This window comes from Dendropsophus ebraccatus, chromosome 6, assembly GCF_027789765.1.
Source record: "Dendropsophus ebraccatus isolate aDenEbr1 chromosome 6, aDenEbr1.pat, whole genome shotgun sequence".
NCBI classification, from domain to species: Eukaryota; Metazoa; Chordata; class Amphibia; order Anura; family Hylidae; genus Dendropsophus; species Dendropsophus ebraccatus.
Genome location: NC_091459.1, coordinates 18,344,632 through 18,368,919, shown reverse-complemented (window position 1 = coordinate 18,368,919; position 24,288 = coordinate 18,344,632). Strand labels below are relative to the sequence as shown.

At 40.5% G+C, this 24,288-nt stretch overlaps 1 protein-coding gene across 3 annotated transcripts in view; it reads left to right on the top strand.

Moving 5' to 3' along the window:
* Positions 1-24,288, top strand: part of LMBRD1 (LMBR1 domain containing 1) — a 122,865-nt gene that overhangs the window by 9,249 nt on the left and 89,328 nt on the right. For all 3 annotated transcript variants that reach the window (XM_069973481.1, XM_069973480.1, XM_069973482.1), the window contains exons 3-4: positions 998-1,061; positions 13,759-13,853. In XM_069973481.1, coding sequence (XP_069829582.1) covers positions 998-1,061; positions 13,759-13,853 — 159 coding nt within the window. The remainder of the gene's footprint in view (positions 1-997; positions 1,062-13,758; positions 13,854-24,288) is intronic.

The window sequence follows — 24,288 nt, the reverse complement described above, 5'->3', positions numbered from 1 at the left end:
ATACCTCCTTGTGCACTACAACTCCCAGCATACCTTCTTGTGGGGAGTTGCAAAGCACAAGGAATTATGCTGGAAGTTGTTGTTCACCAGGAGTTATGCTGGGAGGTGTAGTGCACAAGGAGGTATGCTGGGAGGTGTAGTGCACAAGGAGGTATGCTGGGAGTTGCAGTTGCACGGCAGCAGCCTTTCCCAGCATACCTTCTTATGCACTACAACTCCTAGCATACCTCCCTGTGCACTACAACTCCCCACAAGAAGGTATTCTGGGAGTTGTTGTGCACAGGGAGGTATGCTTGAGGTTAGAGGGGAATAAAAAATGTAAAAAAAAGTGTTTTAAAATAAAACAAAAAATAAAGGTTCTAATAATCCCCCCTTTTCCCTTTTTTTTTAAAAAAAAGTAAAAAAAAAACAAAAAAAAACATACATGTATCCATTACATGTGAATTGTCCGAACTATAAAATGTAACAAAGTGATCAAGAAGTCACATAAATAAAAATGTTGTGCATGGGGGGGGAACATATCTGTAGTCAGGGAAAAGGGAAATTATATTTGTATTTTTACGTGTTTTTTTTTCTCAAACTTTTTATTTAGTATCGAATTGGTATTGAGTATCGAAATCCGAAAGCTGGTATCGGTATCGAACTCAAAATTTTGGTATCGTGACATCCCTACTCTTTACACATTTTTGCTCTTCTGAGAATGAAACTACTAATTACTGACTATAATGTCCTTTTTTTTTTTTTATTATTTATTTATTTTTTTTACGTTTTTATGTGTATCCAATATTCACATTAAAAAATACGTAAAACTGATATAGAAAAGTGACAACACTTCAAAAAGGAAAAAAAAAATAATATTTAGAAAGCGAATGTGCAATTATCAACTTTCTAACTTTTTTTTTTTTTTATAGATCATATGTAGATGTTTTATATGATTTTATATTTAGTGTTTACCGCAAAGCAGACAGCAGTTTACAATGTTCTTAATTCTTCACAGGTCTGGTCAGAGAATAACGCCACACGGGCTGAGATTGAGAACACCATTTTAATTGGATATTACAGTAAGTACGCTTTGTGAGCTTGCATATATAGCTTGTAAATTCCTTGTGTGTTTTTTTTTATTTTTTTTTTTTTATTTAAAAAAAATCATTCTTATTGTCTTGTCTTTGTACACTTTCTGAGTTGGAAGGCTGTTTGTGGAGTAGATTTTACCTAATCTGATGTAGTTGTCTTCCACCTATACCTTCCGTGTGCTGTATACAACAGTCTGAGCCGTATGTTTCTCCCGTCTGCTCCTTCTCCCCTCTCGCAGCATGCATTTTCACACAAACACTGAAGATAAGCGGTAGATAAACGCTTTCTCCCTTCCTGTCCTGAATGAAAGATGTTGTCTGTGCAGGACTCTTTTTAAAGCGAATGTACCTCTTTGCTTACAGAATTTATTTTCTTTTACCGACCACCTAGTCGGCACTGGTACATAGATGCTGGTGACGCAAACCATTTTTCAAACCTCTACCGGTTACCATCATCTGCGCTGTTTCCACAATCTGGCCCGCTGTATGTACTGGAGGTGAGCCCAGTGCCCCCCAGTACACAGATATCTCCTCCCCCTCCATCAAAATAAAGTCTGGCTGCGTCACAAAGGGGATATCCGTGAACTGGGGGGCACTGAGCCCGCCTCCAGTACATAGAACAGGATGAATTGCAGATCGAGAAACCATCGGCGATGACAGTAATTGGGTAGCGGTTTGAAAAGTGGACTGTGGCACCACCGGGATCTAGCCACCGACCAGAGAGCTAGTATAACTTCAGTTAGCATAGTGGTACATTAGCTATAAGCTCTATACCCAGGGAGGAGGTAAATTAAAAAAATTACATGTACTTACCTCTCTGCCTTCCTTTGTGCTGCCGTTACTATGCTGCTTCAGCTCCAGAGAGGATTTTTTTTCTGCTGGTAACAACTATAATAACCTTAATCCCACTTGGTGGACAAGGAAAGCCAAAAACGAGCTTTTGTACAACTCTGACTGGAAAAACAATTAAAGCTGCTTGAATAAAGTTTTTTTTTTTTTTTTTTTTTTAAGGTGATATTATGCAAGGGAAAAAAAAACATTAAAAAACTATATAGATCTCTGGCACCAGTTGATTTGAAGGAGAAGACATTTTTGTGGACAATTCCTCTAAGCAAACTTCGAGCATGCTCTGGTTCATTCGGCATTTGATTAGCGGTGGCTGCTGAAGTTGGGTGCAACCCTAGGGAGTCTGGGAAAACATGGATACAGCCTGTGGCCTACAGCTGTATCCATGTTTTCCTGGACTCCCTAGGGCTATTATCCAACGTCCGCAACCACCGCTAATCAAATGTCGCTTGCTTGGATTAGGATGAATCCGAGCATGCTCGAAGTTTACTGAACTGTAATGTCTATATAAACTAAACATATTTTTAAGGGGTTATCCGGCGCTACAAAAACATGGCCACTTTTTCCCCTACTCTTGTGTCCAGTTCAGGTGTGGTTTGCAATTAAGCTCAATTTACTCCAATGTAACTGAGTTTCAGTACAGAGTCATGGCTCAAAGTGTCACATGCTCCTCCTTGTCGGCCATCTTAAGAACAGACTCCCCACACCGCAGGACAGCCCAGCCTGGAGGAGGGAAGTCTGATTTTAGCTCTATGAGGTACACAGGAAGCTGCTGTCAGTATATACAGTGACTACACTTACTAATACTATACACTAGCTATTTTACTATAAAGTGGCCAACCCCTTTTAAGGGGTTAAATGAGGCCCTTTTAGTTTAACATCCACTATGTAATTTCAGTTCCTGTTTGCTGGACTCTAAGGCACTGGGTGAGGATTTACAATCCATATTTTGGTTCGTCACTTCTCCATTCATAAATGCTGATCTTTCGTATTTTTAAAAGTATATAACAGTGGATGTCCATGGGACTACAAAGTTTCCGTAAACCGTTATGGTCACCTTGTAAGAGTTTCATTTATGCTTTTGCATAGTAAATGTTTTAGGCTGGGTTCACACTACGTTTTTACAATTTTTTTTTTTTTTTTGTGAAAAAAGGATGCATTTGTGTGCATCCATTTTCCATTGACTTCCATTATTAAATTTTAAAAAAGGATGTTTATTTATTTTTATTTTTTTTTAGGGACACAAAGATATGGTTGACTACGTTTTTGTGCACACTTAAAAAAAAAAAAAAACTGATCTTTTTCTAATGGAAGTCATACAAATGCATCAGTTTTTTTAAATCATTTTTCATCCATTTTAAAATAAATAAAACGGATTGCGAAACCGTAGTGTGAACCCAGCCTTAAGACTTTATAATATCCTGTAAGCCATCCTTCAGCCTGTCGTCTATTCACACAGCTCTCAGTAGAGAATAGCACTCTCTAAGCAATCATGTAGAAGCTTGATTTACTATAAATAAGAACAGGAAATAACATATCAGCATGTAACTGATGACCAACAGAATTACTGTATGTCTGGGGGCTGGATTACAGCTTTCATAGAAATTGGATATGTATATTGATCCCTGTGGACATGACCAGCGCTGTCCTGGAAGCTGCTTGCTTGACATCAGACACCAGTTATGAAATCTGAATACTACATGTACCTCTGTTCAATTACATCTTTAAAGGGGTAGAGCGGTGTAAGACATTTTTTCACAAAATAACACACATCACAAAGTTATACAACATTATAATGTGTGTTATTTAAGTGAATGGGACCCGGAAGTGGTATACAGTATACTCACGTAATCAATGTCGACCCCGGCCGCTATCTTGGGGAGGGAGGGCTGGAGCAGTCAGGCTGGCCTCCTGAAGATGATGTGATCGTCCTAAGATGGTGCCCGGGGTCAACAGTGATTATGTAAGTGTACTGTATCACACTTCCGGGTCCACAGTGGGGGGGGGGAAACATGGGAAAGGGGGCCATTTACTTAAATAACACACATTGCAATGTTGTATAACTTTGTGATGTGTGTTTTATTAAAATGTTTTACACCGCATTACCCCTTTAATATCTAAAGTAAACTTGTTTTTTATCATTGCACCACCCACTTGTATATAAATCTTTCATGTTTATTGTGCTTTACTAAAATCATGATTATGAAACACAGCAATCACTGAGCTCAGGGAGATTAGTGAAAAAAAAGTACTCACTGAAGAGCCTCCATTGATACATTGCCCCCTATAAATTTAAATATGCAAAAAAAATGCTAACAAATGTGGTAGGGCGTTGGCAAGATATATACACCCACGTACGTCTACGACATATATTCCTTTCCTAAATCACCTGATCCTAGACAAATTGAGGGCCAGTGCCACGACTATTACCGATCACTGTACTCCATACCAGGCTGTTCTCCGACCTACCGACCCCTCAGTTAGAAACCAAAATCCGTGATTACATAGAGCAGACAGCGCTGCCCACAATTAGTGCTGAATCCAGAGAGGCCCTAGACTCCCCATTTGCAGGAGAGGAACTGACAGTCGCCATTGCATCCTTGAAAAATGGTAAAAGCCCTGGCCCGGACTGGTTTACAGCTGCATTTTTTTATATCCTTTAAGGACTGCCTCCTTCCCTTCCTCACCAAGGTTTTCAATGCTGTCTCTGTGGATACCCACTTTACTAAACAATCCCTTGAAGCGCATATAACAGTCTTACCTAAGCCCGGGAAGGATCCCACCCATTGTAGCAGTTTTAGGCTGATATCGCTAATTAATTGCAATGTTACGCTTTATTCCAAGATCCTGGCCACTCGCCTTAATTCTATTATCCCACAGGTTATTCACAGTGATCAGGTGGGATTCGTTCCGGGTAGGGAAGCATGGGACAACACCCTGCGAACCATAAACTTGATCTCTCATGCACGCGCAACCAGAGTTTCACTGTGTTTACTATCAATCGATGCTGAGAAGGCCTTCGACAGGGTCCGATGGCACTTCCTTGTCGCTACATTGACCTAAGTAGGTCTTGGACCTGACTACATCTCAAGGGTGATGGCCTTATACTCGCAACCATCTGCGAGAGTTAGAGCTCATGGGACCCTGTCGCAGGCCTTTCAGATCAACAATGTGACCCGGCAGGGGTGTCCCCTGTCACCCCTGTTGTACATACTAACTATGGAGCACTTGGCGGTGGCATTGAGGAACAACCCTGATGTGACAAGAATTATGGTCGGAAATCGTCACCATAAGTTGGCGTTGTTTTCTGACGATCTTCTTCTTTACATCACCCACCCCCATACTTCCCTCTCCTTTGTCTTACGGGAATTTGAACACTTTGGTAGTTTGAGCAATTTCAAGGTGAATCTCACTAAGACAGAGGGCCTAAACGTATCCTTGTCGCCGGCTGACCTGGCCTCGGTTCAAGCCAATTTTTCCTTTCATTGGCAATCGGAAAGCATTAAATACTTAGGTATACAGGTTCCAGCACGCCTAGAACTTTTACTCCCTCTGAATTACCTCCCACTGCAACGGAAGACTTTAGACATGCTTCAGGCTTACCACCGAAGATTTCTTTCTTGGTTTGGACGCATGAACGTGTTGAAAATGGACATTCTGCCACGCTTCCTGTACGTCTTTCAAACAATTCCGGTAACTGTCCCTGTTTCTTATTTCAAGCATTTACAATGGGCATTCTCCAAGTACGTGTGGGGAACTGGTAGGGCAAGGATTAGAGCTCAAGTCCTTACTCAGCCAAAGTCAAAAGGGGGGACAGGATTACCCGACCTGAAACTCTATAATGAAGCAGCTGCACCGTCACGGATCATTGACTGGACACGTGGGGAGAGCGATAAACGGTGGGTGGATGTGGAGAGGTTAGTAACAAACACGGACCTGCGAACTGCACCATGGCTCCTCAGAGAGGACAGAGAGTCTGTACCTGTCTAAACACACACACTTAGCATATGGGATAAATGGGTGACACGTTTCAACATATCACATAGACCGGGCCCTATGACTCCGCTGTTTTCCAACCCTGCCTTTGAGCCGGGCCTTACCCAACAAACGTTCTTGATATGGCATAGCCTAAACAATCCCAGACTCCCATCACTTAGGTGTAGCTACTGCAATCACCCCTCTACAGTCCTTGCAAGAGCGATATTGTCGTGGTTCACCTACAATCAATTTTGCTCCTTCATACGTGCATCTCGGATGGATCCACCTGGAGCCCTGACCTTACGGAATTTGATCACTGGGTCTTGTCTACTGAGGAGAGTACAGGGACATTGTCACGAATGTATTCATTACTCATGTCATTGAGCAACACTGTTCGAGCTCCCTTTCTCGGTGCCTGGGAAAGGGACTTGACAGTTACTTTCTCATCTGAAGATGAACTCAAAATTTGTACCTTCTCACATGGCCTGACCCTGGACTCTTACTCAAAAGAGAAGAGCTACAAAATTCTCTCTAGGTGGTATCGGTGCCCTACCTTGCTCCACAGCATATATCCTGAGATATCTGATAGATGCTGGAGATGTGGCGTTGAGGAGGGCTCAATCCTACACATTTGGTGGGGATGTGATAAATTGAAGCCATTCTGGGATGGCGTCCTGAAGGTTTACGAGGCCTAATCAGCAAAGAAAATAGCAAATGCACCTCAGATTGTTTTGTTATCCTTGTTGCCTGGTTCCCTGGCGGCGCAGAAGGAGGGCAGGCTGAGACACCTGTTGGCTGCAGCGCATGCGGTGATACCGCGCCATTGGAAGACGGACCATACTCCTACCTTGTCTGAGTGGTTAAGGGAGCTTAAAAACATCCAGAGGTCCGAGGAGCTGGTGGCTGAGGCACATGATCGATCTGATCTTTCTAAAAATCTGGACAACTTGGATCCTGTTTGTGGAATCTGACAATTTTACTGCTCTGGTACACTAATATGCCTCTGATAACAACTCCGGGGTGGACTGCGCTTTTCAGTGCACCCCGCTTACATTGTTCTTATGAGCCAACATTCCTGCTGTCATACTGGCTATAGCCCCAAAGAGTTTCTTTTCTTTCCTGTCTGTCTACCCTGCTGTACCCTTCTCTCCCCCCCACCCCCACCCCCTTTATGTTTCATGTCTTTGTGTGTATGTGTGAGGTCATTTTATTGTTAGAACCAATAGTTGATGCCAGGCTCTCGGTTACTATTTTTTGCCTGTTTCAAGAACAAATTCCAGGGGGCCGGTTGGCTCCGCAGTGTTCACTAAATATGTTTCTGGCCAGTGCGCCTGGCTACGAGAGTGCGCATAGATATGTGGTTGTCTGTATGTTAATTGTGTATCACATAAGCTCTTGTATCAACCAGTTTGTGTCTTTTTGTCTTCTGTAATAACTTCAAAAACTTAATAAACTAAGGGTAAACATAACTATGCAAAAAAAAAAAAAGGGGGGTCCATGGAGCCTCGGTTGCGAATCTCAAATACGGGAACAGCTATATATCCCTAGCCTGTTGAAAAAATCTCCCTTAGCTCAGTGATTGCTGTGTTTTAGTGGTCGATTTTGTCATTGCCACCGCTAGCCAAAATCCTGCTCCACACTGACGAGGGGCAAATACTGCGAAACAGCTGTCTGTGGGTGGATACCTGACTTTGGTAAACCCTTGTCATGTTGTAATACTTGCAACAGAGTTAGACTTGGAACATTAATAGGGAAACACCAGGGTGGCCCCTTTTGTGCTAAATACTCACAACCAAGGGGGACTTAAGGGGCTATGTATTAGGGTGGTTTGTTGATCTCCCCATCTGGAGGCACCCCTTGGCAGCAGGCTAAGGATATCTGGCTATTCCCGTGTTTTGAGACTCGCAACCGAGACTCCACGGACCACTTCTTTGCATATTATTTCTTCCCGACCTGCTAGGTCCCACAAACGTTAAGGTGCCTTCACACACACCGGATCAGCAGCAGATTCACAGATGCAAATTTGATGCTTTGTACAGTTATTTAGATCAAATCTACTTAGGATCCACAGCAGAAAAATCTGCGATACGGTGTGTGTGAAGCTACCCTAACAGTGGTTTGAAAGAAGTTGTATGTGCCCAAAAAGTTCAGCTTCTTTTAAACTTCGCCTAGGTATCTAAGGACTGTCCTGTCCACAACAAAAAAAAAAGTACAATGAGTAGAATGGTACATCAACCTAAGGAAGGAACCGGAACTGCTCTGAACATGTGTTGTATTTTTTTTTTTTTTTTTTTTTTTTTTAACTTTTATTTTTTATTTTTTTTGGAGTGGTATCTATTTGTTAGATATCTTGTGTGAGTTTGAAGTGGGTCATTTTACCTGTGATATGAGAAGCTTTGTTAAGGTGCAGCCAGAGAGTCTGGCATGAGTTACAGAAGAGAGGATGATGGCAGGGGGATGCTCAGTGTCCCTCCAGTGCGCTGTGTCCCTCAGTGTCCCCCTGCCATCACCCAATGCAGCGTTGGAGTGGTATTACCAGGCAGAATATTCCTACACCCAGAGGTCTGAGTATATACTTTTGTGATTTCATAAATTTTTCTCTAGCTATACACTGTGTATTTGATATTGCACATAGTTTGCACTTTAGTCTGCACCTGCAGACTTATACACAGTTTTATTTTAGCATTTTTGAGTATATTGTTTATTTATATGCACTTTTTGTGCCTCTGTGGGTCGATTGATATACCATCATTTGTTCAGTATATAGAACATACAATATCCACTTTCTCTGCCTTGTAAACCATCTGATGTATGTGTTGTATGATTCTCTGCTCCTTTTGTGATATGTTTTTAAAATAATTTTCTGTATGTAACAAAGTATTCTTTGATAAATTTAAAATATTGTCCAGCATTCTTTAGTTGTAGGTTATGGGTATTGTTCTGATGCGTATGGATATTGGCTATTAGTAGTCCTATTTAGTTTAATGTTATACAGGAAGTGACATCACCATGTTATCCAGGAAGTGACATCACCATGTTATCCAGGAGGTAAAGCCTTGATGCCGTTGTAAGTGCAGGGAAAAAAGCACTTTATAAGCATTTCCTGTAATAAGTGTATATTGGGGATTTGTAAAACTTTTGGGGGGCAATACAACACTTTAATAAAAAAACTTCACTGGACTTCTCCTTTTAGAAGGAGATTTTACCAATGTAATCCATTAGAAGAAGATTAATGAAATAGTGCTTAAAGGGGAAGTGCGGCAGTAAAGAATTATTCACAGAATAACGCACATTACAAAGTTATACAACTTTGCAATGTATGTCTGTGAATGGCCCCCTTCCCCGTGTCCCACCACCCCCACCCATGTACCTGGAAGTGTGGTGCGCTATACTCGCCTGTCACGTGCCGACCCCCGCCTCCGATCTTCATTCAGTGACGTCTTCGCCGGCCGGCGAACAGCTCCGTCTGTTCCGAATGCCGGCCGCCCTCTGCAGCGTCATCCGATGCTCAGCCGCGATTGGCTGAGCATAACTGTGCTGAGCACAGTTGTGATGCGGCGGAGGGGGGACGGGCGGCAGCGACTCGTCCGTCCGAAGATGACGTTTGGCACAAAATGGCGGACTGCCCTCGACACGGATCAGGTAATGTATAATGCACCAACACTTCCGGGTACACGGGTGGGGGTGGTGGGACACGGGGAAGGGGGCGATTCACAGACATAACATACATTACTAAGTTGTATAACTTTGTAATGTGTGTTATTCTGTGAATAATTTTTTAGCGCCGCACTACCCCTTTAAAGGAGCTACAATCCAAGCAGAAATGATTGCTTTGTCAGGGTGATGTAACTGGCTGTAACTACTAAGAGCAATATAGACAAGTAGTACACTGTGTATAGTAGAATTGTAAAGTGCTGCGGAATCTGTTGGCGCTATATAAATAAAAATTATTATTATAATGTGTTTGTGGGGAAAGGCTCTGATTTATAAAATTTATAAAAGATCAATGAATCTGCGTGGATAAGTTCCGGTGGATTCCCTTGTTCATGGCGGTGCACCTATTCGCCCTTGCTATAGACACCATCATATGGCCGGGTGGATTCCGCCTTCCACCGAAAGAACTGACATGTCTTTTCTTTCGGCGGACAGCGGAATTGGCAGATTCCGTGGTGAGAACCTACCCTAAGTGTTGAGATGTAAAAACAGTAGTGTAATCGTCCAATAAAAAGCAAGGTTTTTTTTTTGTTTTTTTTGACACACAAATATGTTTATCTCTGAAAAAGACTGGTAGAGGTGGTCCTCAGATATGTGCCTCTTGTTTTTATTGATCCAAAGGGAAACTAAATAAAAACAATTCATCAATTGAGGCTAAAATAATTTCTTTAGGACTCGAGTAAATGGCAGATCTTGCCTGGAGTAAAAGGCAATCTTGAAGGCAATTCTGTTTACTCTCATATGAGGTTTATTTTCTGAATGTTTCTTTCCAAACTCTAAGATCAAATGTCAAATCTTTACAACTGTTAATGTGAAAAGCCATTTCCTTCAATGATGCTTCGCTTTTAATCTCGACAGGCTTCTCTATGTTTTGTATCTCTTTTGTGAGTCTGGTATCACCAACTGTAAAGACAATTAACAATGTGGTGTGTTTTTTTTTTAAGATCTAAATTTTGTACAGTAACAACTTTTCTTCTTCGTCTTCTTCTTGAGTTTTATACCACTCAAACATAGTTTCTCAAATAGTTTTAGGTTCCTCTATTTTTGTTGTTGTACATTCATTGTGAGATGTGGTTTTTTACAATGTGTAATAAATTGCTCGACCAGGGCACACAAACTATCATTGTATTGTTTGTGCAACCAATTAAATACGTTGCTATTGATTGTACATCACCTTTTTACATAGAGAGATGTGCGACCTATGATTCGTCTTTGCGACATGCGCCCTGTCGTAAAACTGGCATGTTTTCTTTGTTTCTCTCATCAGTACGTTTACAATAATAGGCAATTTATATAATTTTAGTTTTATTTTACTACTTTCAAAAAAAATTTATTTTTTGTTGGCATCTTGTTTGCGTCTATGCAACTTCTTGATAACTTTTTATTCACATTTTTCTGGGTGTGATGTGACCAGAAATCTGCAATTTTGGACTTTGCGTTTTTGTGCTTCTATTCTTTATCGTTCGAAATCAGGAATGTGATTTAATATTTTGGGTGGTTCCTCTCCAGGCGATAGCAAATATGTTTTTTAATTTTACTTTTTTATTTTATTTATAAAATGGGAAAGGGGGAGGTGATTTTAAACGTTTAGGGTGCGTTCGCACCTACCGGATCCGCAGCGGATTTTCATGCTGCGAGTTTGTAGTGAAATCAGCTGCGGATCCTGTACTGTGAGGCTCAATGGGTCCCATACACGCAGCGGATCCGCTGCCTGCATGGGACCCGGCCCCTTTAACCCCTGCGCCGCCGTCGTCGGCCGCCCGCAGCTTACAGCACCGGCCCCGAGCATACATCACCTGCTCGGGCCGTGGCTGTGATGCTCCCGTCCACAGCCACGGCCCGAGCAGGTGATTTATGCTCAGGCAGTGATTGGGCGTGCGAGCGGTGCTGGGGATTTAGGGGGGCGGGGCTGTAAGCTGCCGGCGGCGGCGCAGGGATCGGGTACCATGCAGGCAGCAGATCCGCTGTGTGTATGGGACCCATTGAGCTTCACAGTACAGGATCCGCAGCTGATTTCGCTGCAAACTCGCAGCATGAAAATCCGCTGCGGATCCGGTAGGTGTGAACGCACCCTACGGATTTTTTTTTTTTTTTTTTTTTTTTTTTTTTTAGGAAAAGTCAGTGCTGGTGCAGACAAGTAAACCAATTCACTCAGAGCATAAATGTGTGTAATAAAGTGCTAGTGCCAAACAAACACCATGCTACTAGTATGCTGAACAGGGTTATGGGATATACTATTCGCAATATAAGTAATATGAGTGTACAACATGTGTCACAGTCCCCTGGCCCCCAACTCACACTCCAACACCGCTCCGCTTCCTCAGGGAGAGGAAGCGGGAAGTGAAACGGCGTTGGAGTGTGAGGTGGGGACCAGCAGACTGGGACACATGTTGTACACTTATATTACTTATATTGTGCATCTGTGAATAGTATATCCCATAATCCTGTTCAGCTTGGTGTTTATTACATGCATTTGTGCCGCTGGAGTGAATTGGTTTACTTGGCCTTCCACCTCCTAAGTCTTGTTTTTAATGGGCATTTTTTGTGAAGTTGTAAAATAAAGTTTTTTGTATTACTTTTAAGTTGGTGTTACTTTATTTTGTTGTACCTGATATTCTTTGTAGGTGTAGCTATTATTTGACAGTTAATATATAAACATAAACCATAGCAAATTTGATAGCACACCATGGATGCCTCAGTCCATCCACTCTTTCTAAAGGTTTTAATTTTCTAAGGTCCATATTTCTTATAAATTGAACTGAAAACACACATCCACACACCTATATATGTTGATGGTAAAAAAAAAAAAAAAAAAGTTGTGCCACTTGAACAACGAGCATGACTTTAAAAAAAAAAAAGGCTTTGCCAAAAATTATTTTAGGAAGGGTTAATATTTGGTTGTTGTGTGTTTCCCCCCCCCCCTCCTTCTTCTTCCATTGTCTTGGTTACATTGTCTTCAAATTATTTCGAATTTTTAACACAGTGGCTCGGATGTACTAATGTGTCTGTGCTAGAATTCTCTCTTAAAGTGTCACACTGGACTTTTTGCTCACATTTATAATTAGTTTTAGACACTTAGGAGACTTTTTTCCACCATGTCCGAAAAGGGGTGTGACCTATGCCGTACGACTGTATACTCCACAATTTGTCTAATAAGCCTGGCGCACTTCAGGCAAACTAATAGTTGGTCTTAACTGAAGTAGACAGCCTTCACATACACACGTATATACCAAGCAGCTGGTGCCACTCTTACGTCTAGAGAACTTGAAGACTGTCTTCTCTTATGCTATGTTTACACTGAGCGATAATTCGCCCAATCGATCGTTTAATGATTTTGAAGCAACGATTTGGTTTTTATAACAAACAGCGTTTAGACGAATAAATCGTAAGAAAATTCATAAGAAAAATCGTTAATGCGATTGTTTTTAAGATCGCTTAAGCCCATCTTTTACATAGGGTGAATCTTTCAAAGACTGTTTACACGAAACGATCTGCGAATTTTTAGCGAACGATGAACAACGATTTGAGAACATGTCGAAAGATCAAAATAACGATTTTTCGCTCATCGCTTGATCGATTGCTGTGTTTACACGCCACGATTATCGTTCACATGCGATTGTTATTGCGAAAATTCGAACGATAATCGTTCCGTGTAAACGCAGCATTAGTTTGTACATAGACAGTTTTAGTGCATCTGGGCCAATATTATGATGTAGATTTTGATTTTATTTTTTTTTTTTTAGACATTACCATTTTTAGGCTGAGTTCACACTGCGTTTTTGCAATTCGTTTTTTGGAAAAAACAGACGAAAAACGGATGAATTTGCGTTTTTCTATTGACTTCCATTGTGTAAAAAAAAAAATGGATCAAAAAGGATAGTTTTTTTTGACAGACGCAAAAACGTAGCTGACACTACTTTTGTGTCCGTTAAAGGATCCGTTTTGATCGTTGTTTTTTTTTTTGTTTCTTTTTACAATGGAAAAACGGATCAAAACGGATGCACACAAATGCATCTGTTTTTCATCCGTTTTATGCAAAAAACGGATTGCAAAAATGGGATTGCAAAAACGCAGTGTGAACCCAGCCTTAAACAGTATACAATATTTTGACTTACTGCCTAACTGTTTCCTTTCTTTTATTACTTAGCCTTTTACTCCATTATCCTGTTCTGCGTATTTTTGTGGATACCATTTGTATATTTTTACTTTGAAGAAAAGGATGAGGACCGAAATCGCTGTTCAGTAAGTTTCTTCATTTTATTTCCTCCCCCCCCCCCCATTATAAAGGCATTTGCAAAAGTTACTTGAAATGCAATGTTGGTAAATTAGCAGGTTGTGGATGGTTAAAACTTTCCAAAAGTTTTCCAGTCCGTCCTAGATCTTTCATAGTTTTCTTTGATCTAGATCTAGAGATACATTTTATTAGGGTATGTTCACACTTAGCAAAACAGGCTGAATTCTGCTGCGGAGCCCCCTGCCACGGATTTCCCTCTGCCTCAGCGTCTGTGTGACACTGAGGCAGGCGGGATTTCACGGCATTGGGCTCCGCCGCGGGATTCCGCCTGAGTGTGAACGGGCCCTTAATGTGTAATCCCCATGTACCATGATTAGCCTCCACATCGGTCCTCTTGGTTCCTTATTGTTGTCTTCTTTCCAGACTCCCCTACTGGCCTGTCCTAGTCTGTCCACTCTCTTGGTGACAACAGTTTGATCTTTTCATGACTCCTCTCTCTGGTTTTGTCATCACTGCTTTGTCCTTCTCTAAACTGTTGACAATCCTATAGACCACAAGTGGTCAGAAAGGCACAATTGTGGATGGCTGAAACCTAATACTGAGCACCGTGCTCTATATTACTAGCCCTGTGCGACTGGCAGTGCTGGATTCGAGTTGGTGTGCGGGAACTGCCTGGGAGTTCCCGTCATGACCATTGGTAGCAGAGAGGCCTGTGTTTCCCTTTACTGCTGCCACTTAACATAAAATGTATAAATAATGAAGAGCTAAAAACTTTTTTTCATTTTAGTAATTTTTGTTAAAAAAAAAAAAAAATTTTTAAACTACTATCAGCAACCAGGGACCACAGTAATTAGCAGCTAATTAGACACTTAAATGCATCTGTCAAAACTGACAGCAGCATTTAAATGCCTATAAATCCACAATCAATCCCCAGTGGTCTAGTGGATGGATTGCTGCACTGCGATGTGATCGCAGAGGGGTGATCCATGCTTCCGTCCAGGCTGACGATCAGCGCCACAATGACCCTGATCCTGGCTCAGCACTATTGCTTTGGGTTCCAGCAGCCCATTGTAATCCAGCAGTGATTTCATGGATCAATGCTGGAAAAATAAGAGTTAGGGGAAAAAATAGTGTTAACATAATCTTTTAAACAGTTCATTTTTAAACAGTACATTTTGATTACATTAAAACCCTGTCTATTGCTTACGTTGGAAAACCAATTCTAATGATCAAAAGTATCTCTAAAAAAATGGCTGTTTATGGATGAATTCAGAAAAAAAATTAAGAAAAATCAGTTATGCATCGCACTGAAACAGTTGTGAATTTTTACTGGGCTATTATATCTGTTGCAAGTGTAAGTAATAATGGAGATCCCTGTCATACTTACCTTCTGCTCCAGTTAGAATTCTTATTGTAGTCCATTAGTTTAGTCTGTTCCACAAGTTTTATCAAGTTTAAAATAAAACAAATAACCGAATTGGTGAATCGGGCTATATGTGTATTTATATGTATATTCATTCTTTTTTATTTTATTTTTTTTTACGGTGTGTTCATCAGTGGAAGAGCATGGAGAGCTTATGCACAAAATACATTTGTCTGTCAATCTTGGTGTCAAAAAATATTTTATAGACGGTGCTTTAAGCGAACCTCTCCGCAGAATGCCATTACGGCGCGCTGAATCAGCGTAATTGCGGAATAATGATCACAGGGGAGGCTTTCGCTCGCTATGCTTTAATGAGAATTGTCAATTGTGTGGTGTTTAATGCTTCAGTAATAATTTATAAATTGTTAAGTCAACATTGTGCATCCACTGTTAAAGTTAACTTATTATATTTAAAGTTAACTTATTATATTTAAAATGTAAGACTAGTAATTCAGAACATTTCAGATATCTGTTATAGATAGACCAGTTTAATGGCTGTAGGGTGAAAATTATACATATGTACGGTGTGTGTGTGTATATATATATATATATATCTCTTTCTCTCTCTCTCTCTCTCTCTCTCTCTCTATATATATATATATATCTATATATATCTATATATATATATATATATATATATATATATATATATATAAAAATATATATTTATTTTATATATATAGTATGTATGTTCATCAGACTAGGCCACCTTTTCCATTAAGTACTATTAGAAGGGCCAATAATGTAAATGACGCCATTCTGCTACATTGGAGCTCGCTTACTGAGCCTCTTACGTGGCTTGATATTTTCCCAGCCCCGCTGCTGCAGCTTCAGGGCGGGCTCTAAGCTGACAGGTTACTTATTCAATCACTAGCGGGTACGGCTGCAGCCAGTGATTGGCTGAGCGACCTGTCAGCTCAGAGCCATTTTTGAAGGTGCAGCCACAGCGCTGGGAAGCAAGCAGAGGGCAGGAGAAGGTCGGCAACATGGAGAGGTGATGTAATAACAGCTTATTCAATTGTCCGTCCATAGCTATTACATGTAGCAGTGCGCGGTCGGCGGACGATTATTTTGGTTTCAGATCATGTGACAATCAGCCGATTGTTGTCATTGGCTGATCGCTCTTTGTATTACACGGAGGGAATTTACCGAATCAACTGATCACTCTGTGTTATAGGGCCCTTACTCGGTTGTCTAGATCTGTAGCTCTCTTTAGCCATTGTAATTATAATTGGTGGTACAGAAGGGTCTCCACGGCTAACGCAGCAAGCAGCAATGCACTGTTTATTCTGACAGTCTTCTATCATAGCTAATACCAACTTTTATTGCAGCTCTTCTGGTGGATCACACCACATTGGCTAATCTTCCCTCCCCATGTGTGTCGCTAAGCCCTTTCATTGGATTACCAGTTTTCCTTACTTTCTGACCACACTTCAAACCCCCCCCCCCCCTCTCTTATGGTTTTTAAACAGCATTAGGGTTAATTCACACGGGCGTCTCGCATAAATAATCCACAATACACGTATTAATAATAATAAGAATAATATGTGTATTGCGGATTAGCTGCAGATTTCTTGTGCGAGACGCCCGTGTGAATTTACCCTTGGCGTATGTTCACACTGAGCAAAATCAGCGTGTTTATGGGAGGGCTTGCGTGCCTTCACTCTCTGCCGATTTTGCTCACTTTGAACACACCCTCACCTCAAAAAAAAAAAAAAAGTTGTCATTTTATTTGGCGGCGGCAGTCATTTAAAGGAAAATAATGTCCGTTGTTTGTCGTTAAATGCCATCCGACCAATAAAAATGTCCGCCATTTCAACAGCGTGTAAACAGTCTAGTTGTAGTTCATAATTGCTTCTTTTTTGTCTCGCCCCTCAATAAACCCCAATAATAGCACTTTCCCTCTTTTGCTAATTTAATATGCATAATTGTTTAAATTTTGTGAACATACAACGCTTGCTTATCTGTTTGTCTTTTGTATTGTGTGTAAATTACATCTGTCTACCTTCAGAAAGCGCTGAATTAATTGAGGATAATGGAGCATTTTATTTGTAAAATGCAAATTATAACGTTTGACGTTATCTACATTTTAATTTCCCTTTAAATTTCCATGGCAATGACTATTCCCCCCACCCCCCACCCCCCTCCATTAAACTGTGTGAACATGGTTTTCTTAATCGATCCCAAACCACTGTGTAGACTTAGGCCACCTGTAAAAAATCCTTGTATTATAGCAAGGTTATCACATGTTAATGGGTTTTTTAGCACAAGAGCAAAAGTACACGGGATGAGGATGGCCTCCAGGCTTGGCTGGAGTAAAATGAAACCGTAAGATGGATTACAAATTTAGAATACAATTAGACAAAATTTCAAAATATGTTAAACCATCAGGGACTTGTAAAGATTATGACACTGGGCAGCACTATATATTCCACTGACCTATAAATTTAACTGTGACTCGTAACCATTTCTAGACCGGACAGTTTTCCTAGAGTAAAAGACGGCACAGTCACATATAGTTTTATTGCACAGGTTACATATCACAAACACAGAATAAAAGCACTTTTCCAAGCAGACCACCAGGCAGGGCTGTGGAGTCGGAGCTGGAGCTAGTTTTGGCTGGAGTTGGAAAAAAATGTAAAGTTTTGCTCATGAATATATATTATGAGCAACATTCTAATAGGACACTGGCCCTATTAGATAAGGGTGGTCGGGGAAAAGTTGTCGGTCACTACTTGGCAGTTTGTTTCTGAGCTGGAGGAGTCCATTGTGTGCGGGGAGATCTGTGCTTTTCTCTTCCTGGAAGCTGGATGATTGTATATGAGCAGCAGTGTAATATGAAGATATCCTGTATAATGTAGAGGAGGAGGAGAAGACATAAATAGTGTAGCAGTAACCTCAGTGCTCAGTGTGGTGTTTATCTTCGGTGTTCTTTGGCTGCAGCTGTGTGTGTGTGTGTGTGTGTGTGTGCGCGCGCTATGGCTGCAGTAGGCTGTGTGTGTGCTATAGCTGCAGCAAGCTGTGTGTGTGTGTGTGTGTGTGTGTGCGCGCTATGGCTGCAGCAGCAGGCTGTGTGTGTGTGTGTGTGTGGTGTGTGTTATGGCTGCAGCAAGCTGTGTGTTATGGCTGCAGCAGTGTGTGTGTGTGTGTGTGTGTGTGCGCACACGTGCTATTGCTGCAGCAGGCTGTGTGTGTGTGTGTGTGTGTGTGTGTGTGTGTGTGTGTGTGTGTGTGTGTGTGTGTGCGCGCGCGCTATGGCTGCAGCAGCAGGCTGTGTGTGTGGTGTGTGTTATGGCTGCAGCAAGCTGTGTGTTATGGCTGCAGGGTGTGTGTGTGTGTGTGTGTGTGTGTGTGTGTGTGTGTGCGCGCGCGTGCTATTGCTGCAGCAGGCTGTGTGTGTGTGTGTGTGTGTGTGTGTGTGTGTGCGCTGTTGCGTGCCCCCACAGTGACCTTCTATATCACTATGTATGACCCCTCTCTATATCACTATGTATGACCCCTCTCTATATCACTATGTGTGACCTCTATATCACTGTGTGACCCCTATATCACTGTGTGACCCCTCTCTATATCACTATGTGTGACTCCCTGTATATCACTATCTGTGAACCCCTGTCACTATGGCTGACCATATTACAGGTATCTGGCGGTGTTAGCAGTGTTTCTTTAAGTATGGTGAATATTTAGTTAGAAACTTAGAAGACTGTCAGCAGTAAAAGACCACCTGCTCCATCTAGTCTAGTTGTGAGTAGTTCAGGACATGGAGGCTGGAGACTGGCTGCATCCACTGCACACACAGGAGAATCTGCTTTATATACAGTATTTCTGTATTCCCTTAGAAGTCGCCCCAGGATCATGTAGGACATTAGGGAGAAGCTGCTGAGCCAGTGTGGTAAATAACTCCCCTGATATATGACCGGCCATTTATGAAGGAGCAGGAGTCTGAGTCGGTCCTGATAAAATTCAGGAGTTTGAGTCGGAGCTGCGGCTTACCGACTCCACAGCCCTGCCACCAGGTATATTTTGATGCAATGTGCTGGGTAGAGAAGTCAATGTTGGGCTAAGTTGACACTTATGTTCGGGCTCCGTTTTAGGTGCTGCAACGGAAGTTGCGTTTTTGCCTAATTTCTTAACCCCTTTGTGCTAGTAATCTGTATGTGTAATATATATTATATATATAATGTTCCTACTGTACATACCCCGTGCAGTAGGAATGTGTGTATATGTGTGTATATATATATATAATAATTATTATAATAATAATATTATTATTATTATTATTATTATTATTATTATTATTATTATTATTATTATTATTATTATTATTATTTTAATAATATTATTATTATTATTATTTTAATAATATTATTATTATTATTATTTTAATAATATTATTATTATTATTATTTTAATAATATTATTATTATTATTATTTTAATAATATTATTATTATTATTATTTTAATAATATTATTATTATTATTATTTTAATAATATTATTATTATTATTATTATTTTAATAATATTATTATTATTATTATTATTTTAATAATATTATTATTATTATTATTATTTTAATAATATTATTATTATTATTATTATTTTAATAATATTATTATTATTATTATTATTTTAATAATATTATTATTATTATTATTATTTTAATAATATTATTATTATTATTATTTTAATAATATTATTATTATTATTATTTTAATAATATTATTATTATTATTATTTTAATAATATTATTATTATTATTATTTTAATAATATTATTATTATTATTATTTTAATAATATTATTATTATTATTATTTTAATAATATTATTATTATTATTATTTTAATAATATTATTATTATTATTATTTTAATAATATTATTATTATTATTATTTTAATAATATTATTATTATTATTATTTTAATAATATTATTATTATTATTATTTTAATAATATTATTATTATTATTATTTTAATAATAATATTATTATTATTTTAATAATAATATTATTATTATTTTAATAATAATATTATTATTATTTTAATAATAATATTATTATTATTTTAATAATAATATTATTATTATTTTAATAATAATATTATTATTATTTTAATAATAATATTATTATTATTTTAATAATAATATTATTATTATTTTAATAATAATATTATTAATAATATTATGTGTGTTCCTACACTGACTGGGGCTTTGTGATGAGAGCGAGATTGCTGCAGGGAGTGCGATCCCGCTCTCATCTGTGTCCAGCGCCGGAGGTAATCCTACAGCCGACTCTCTAACCCCTTAAACGGCATGATCTATAGCGATAAAAAAATAAATAAACATATTACATATCATAGTGTGCGGGATTGTCCGATCTATTAAAATATAGCATTATTGTTCCTGCATGGTGAACGTTGATTTTATTAAATTATATATCACAAAAAAAATAATAAAGAGCAATCAAAATTTTTCTGTTACACAAATATGATATGGCGCAAAAAAAATCACACCCCAACCAGCCCTGTAGGTGGAAAAATAAAAGCGCTATGGCTCTTAGAAGGCGGGGAGGAACATTGCGTTAATTTGACCCGGACTTTTGTGCATCAAAAAGACAATTATTAGAAAAATGTGCATCTGACTAAAAATACAGTGCACTATAGCCCCTAGCACTGATTCCAACCATCTAAGTATTTGCTATCTAAGTTACTTATATGGCCCAAAAATGCACTTTGTAAATGTCTCATCCTGTATGTAAATCATACCTATATAGGCATCGGGGCGGTCCTCAGTCTAACTAATCATGGCTGGCGGGAAATAACCTGTGTAACCACGCCTCCCTGGCCGCATCGGTGCTGAGGGACGGACCCTCTGTGACCCAGCAGGCTTCTATGTGCCTTCCAAGGAGGCGTGAACATTGTATTCACCCACAGTATATTATATAGTGGGTAAACAGAAATATAATTGTTTCAGGACTTCGTTTTTAGGATAAACTTAAGATTAGAGATGAGCAAACATCGAGCATGCTCGAGTCAATCCGAACCCGAACGTTTGGCATTTGATTAGCGGTGGCTGCTGAAGTTGGATAAAGCCCTAAGGCTATGTGGAAATCATGGATATAGTCATTGGCTGTATCCATGTTTTCCAGACAACCTTAGAGCTTTATCCAAGTTCAGCAGCCACAGCTAATCAAATGGCGAACGTTCGGGTTCGGATCGACTCGAACCCGAACCCGGTTCGCTCATCTCTACTTAAGATGTTATCAAAAGTATGGCAATCCCAACACCTTCCTTCAGTCCTGCATTCTTTTTGCTTTATCGAGCATCGAAGGCAAAAGCCAGATAACATGCGTCAGTGCCAGGCGATGCATCTGGGTCTCCGGCTATGATGGGTTCTGTGCCCAGTATGTCGGAGAGGCTAGACGGAGAAATGCTGCAAGACACATTCTCTTATTCTGTTTGTCTGGTGATCTGAAACCCCAATCAAAGCGCCTCCTAATCTGAACTGTCCCATTTAAATGAATGTGATCAATTTCACTATCCATTTCCCTCCTGAAGCTTTTCTGACCAACAGATATATGTAAGGGAGGATTACTTGTGTTACTCGTGTGAGTGCGAGCACCTTGGTGTCTTCAGACAGCTGATCGGTGTTAGAACAATTCCAAGTCTGTGGCACTTCCAGCATTTCAATATACTAATTGCTTTAACAGTGGGCTACAGAGTTTACCTGCCGTAAAAGTTTACCACCTGTATCCTGATGCCGAGGCAGAATATTACCCTGTTTTCCCAAAAATAGACATCCCGTAAAAAAAAGACCTAGTAGGGGTTTTTCTGTATTGCTAAATATAAATCCTCCCTCAAAAGTAAGACCTAGTAAAGTTCTTGTTTTAAAGCATGCCTGCCAACAGCGCACCAGAGCATGCGGCTGTGATTGTTAACCCCCTGTCGCTGTCCCCTACCTGCACCGTCCAAGCCGGTCCCGGGAGGAGATATCCTTGTCGGAAGCCAGGCGCGTGCACAGCAGAGATGAGTCCGATGCCCATAGAGAATGACGGCTCGATTCATTCTCTATGGGTGTCGGACTCCTCTATGCAGGACAAGGATATCTATGTCCTGGGACCGGCTTCAGGAGCGCGACTTGGCAAGATGGGGTAAGTATCTGGAGCGCTAGCGGGGGTCGGGCGGCCTTCACCCCGGCACGGGGGCTGAAAGGTTCCCTTTAAATGTGCAGGCAAGGCATCAAGAGGCCTGTCGCCTGCCGCTAGATTTAGAGCTGCACACAGTCTGCGGTTTTCTGCCACCTGCTGCCATACTGTACTTTGTCCCTGCTGTGCTGTACGAGTGTGCTGGGGCAAGCTCCCCCTGGTGGCCGGAAGCCGCCATACCGTATGCTTTGTCCATGCTGTGAATTCTTCTTCATGGAAAAATAAGATATCCCCTGAAAATAAGACCTAGTGCATCTTTGAGTGCAAAAACGTCTTCTCTTCGGGAATCACGGTAGTTTCCCTTTATTTAGTTGGCCAGGTATAATACATGTACATATATAGGTATAAGTAGGAGATTTATATATTGAGCTATGATTGATGGCTTTGTTTCTTTAAATAGTAGCAGGTTATTAAAAATCTGTCAGTACGTCTTCCATTTGTCCGTTGTATGTTATATTTAGGGCCTTTTATAGCCGTTGTCTGTTAATAATACCACATAAAAGTTGAATTGATATTGCAGTCGTTTCTCAGATGATCAATAGCCGCCTGAGAACGATCTTCTTTGATAATTTATTAAAGTCATAACATGTACACCGCTCTAAATGTAAAACACGGCTGAATTAATAGAGAGGATTGTTAAGGTTAAAGAAACATTTTGAGCTGAATAATCTGCGAGTCTACTGAGAAATATTATACATTAGGAGAATTTAAAGAGCTGGGGATAAGCGCAAGCCGTTCCTGAATGTAAAATGAGGGCAAGGTGGGGAAAAGTATCAGTAGTTTCTAAGGAGGATCGGAAAATAGTAGGACTGGGTGGTTCAAAGTTCTCTATTACGCTTCGCTTTAGAAGAAGGACTGTTTAATTCTACAAATGTTAAATGGCGTATTTATTCTGTATTAATTACCATATAAAAGCAAATAATTCCCAGTCCTAGAAGAATTTAATTATGGAAAACGTGAAAAATATAGAGGGAGATTTATCAAACATGGTGTAAAGTGAAACTGGCCCAGTTGCCCCTAGCAACCAATCAGATTCCATTCCTCACAGACTCTTTGGAAAATGAAAGGTGGAATCTGATTGGTTGCTAGGGGCAACTGAGCCAGTTTCACTTTACACCATGTTTGATAAATCTCCCCCATAGTGTGTAGGTAGATGGACAGTATGTTTAATAGGGTTATGAAGGCTGAGATTGATCAAACATGGTGTAAAGTGAAACTTGCTCAGTTGCCCCTAGCAACCAATCATTTTCCCACAGACTGGAGAATGAAAAGATGGAATCTGATTGGTTGCTAGGGGCAACTGAGTCAGTTTCACTTTACACCATGTTTGCTAAATCTCCCCCTTCTTAAAGGGGTACTCTAGCGGGGGGGGGCGGCTATTTTTGGATCTGGCCGGGGACGAGGAGGCTGAGAGAAAAGACGGCCACTCGCCTCCCCGGATCCAGCGGCGGGTCCTGTTCCGGTTCCCGCTTCTCGGCCGCTTCCTGGTGTCTGACGCAGGCTCGAGACGTGACGTCTAAAGTCGCCTCAGCCAGTCAGTGACAGAGGCAGGATCTGAGCGGACTTAAAACGGATCCTGCCTCTGTTGCTGACAGGCTGAGCGAACTTGAGACGTCACGTCTCGAGCCTGCGTCAGACACCAGCAAGCGGCTGGGGACAGGAGCAACGCGATGCGGGACCCGCCTCTGGATCCGGGGAGGTGAGTGGACGTCTTTTTCTCTCAGCCACCTCCTCCCCGGCCGGATCCAAAAATAGCCCCCCCCCCTGCTGGAGTACCCCTTTAACCCTATTACACATACTGACCTGTCTGTGTATTAT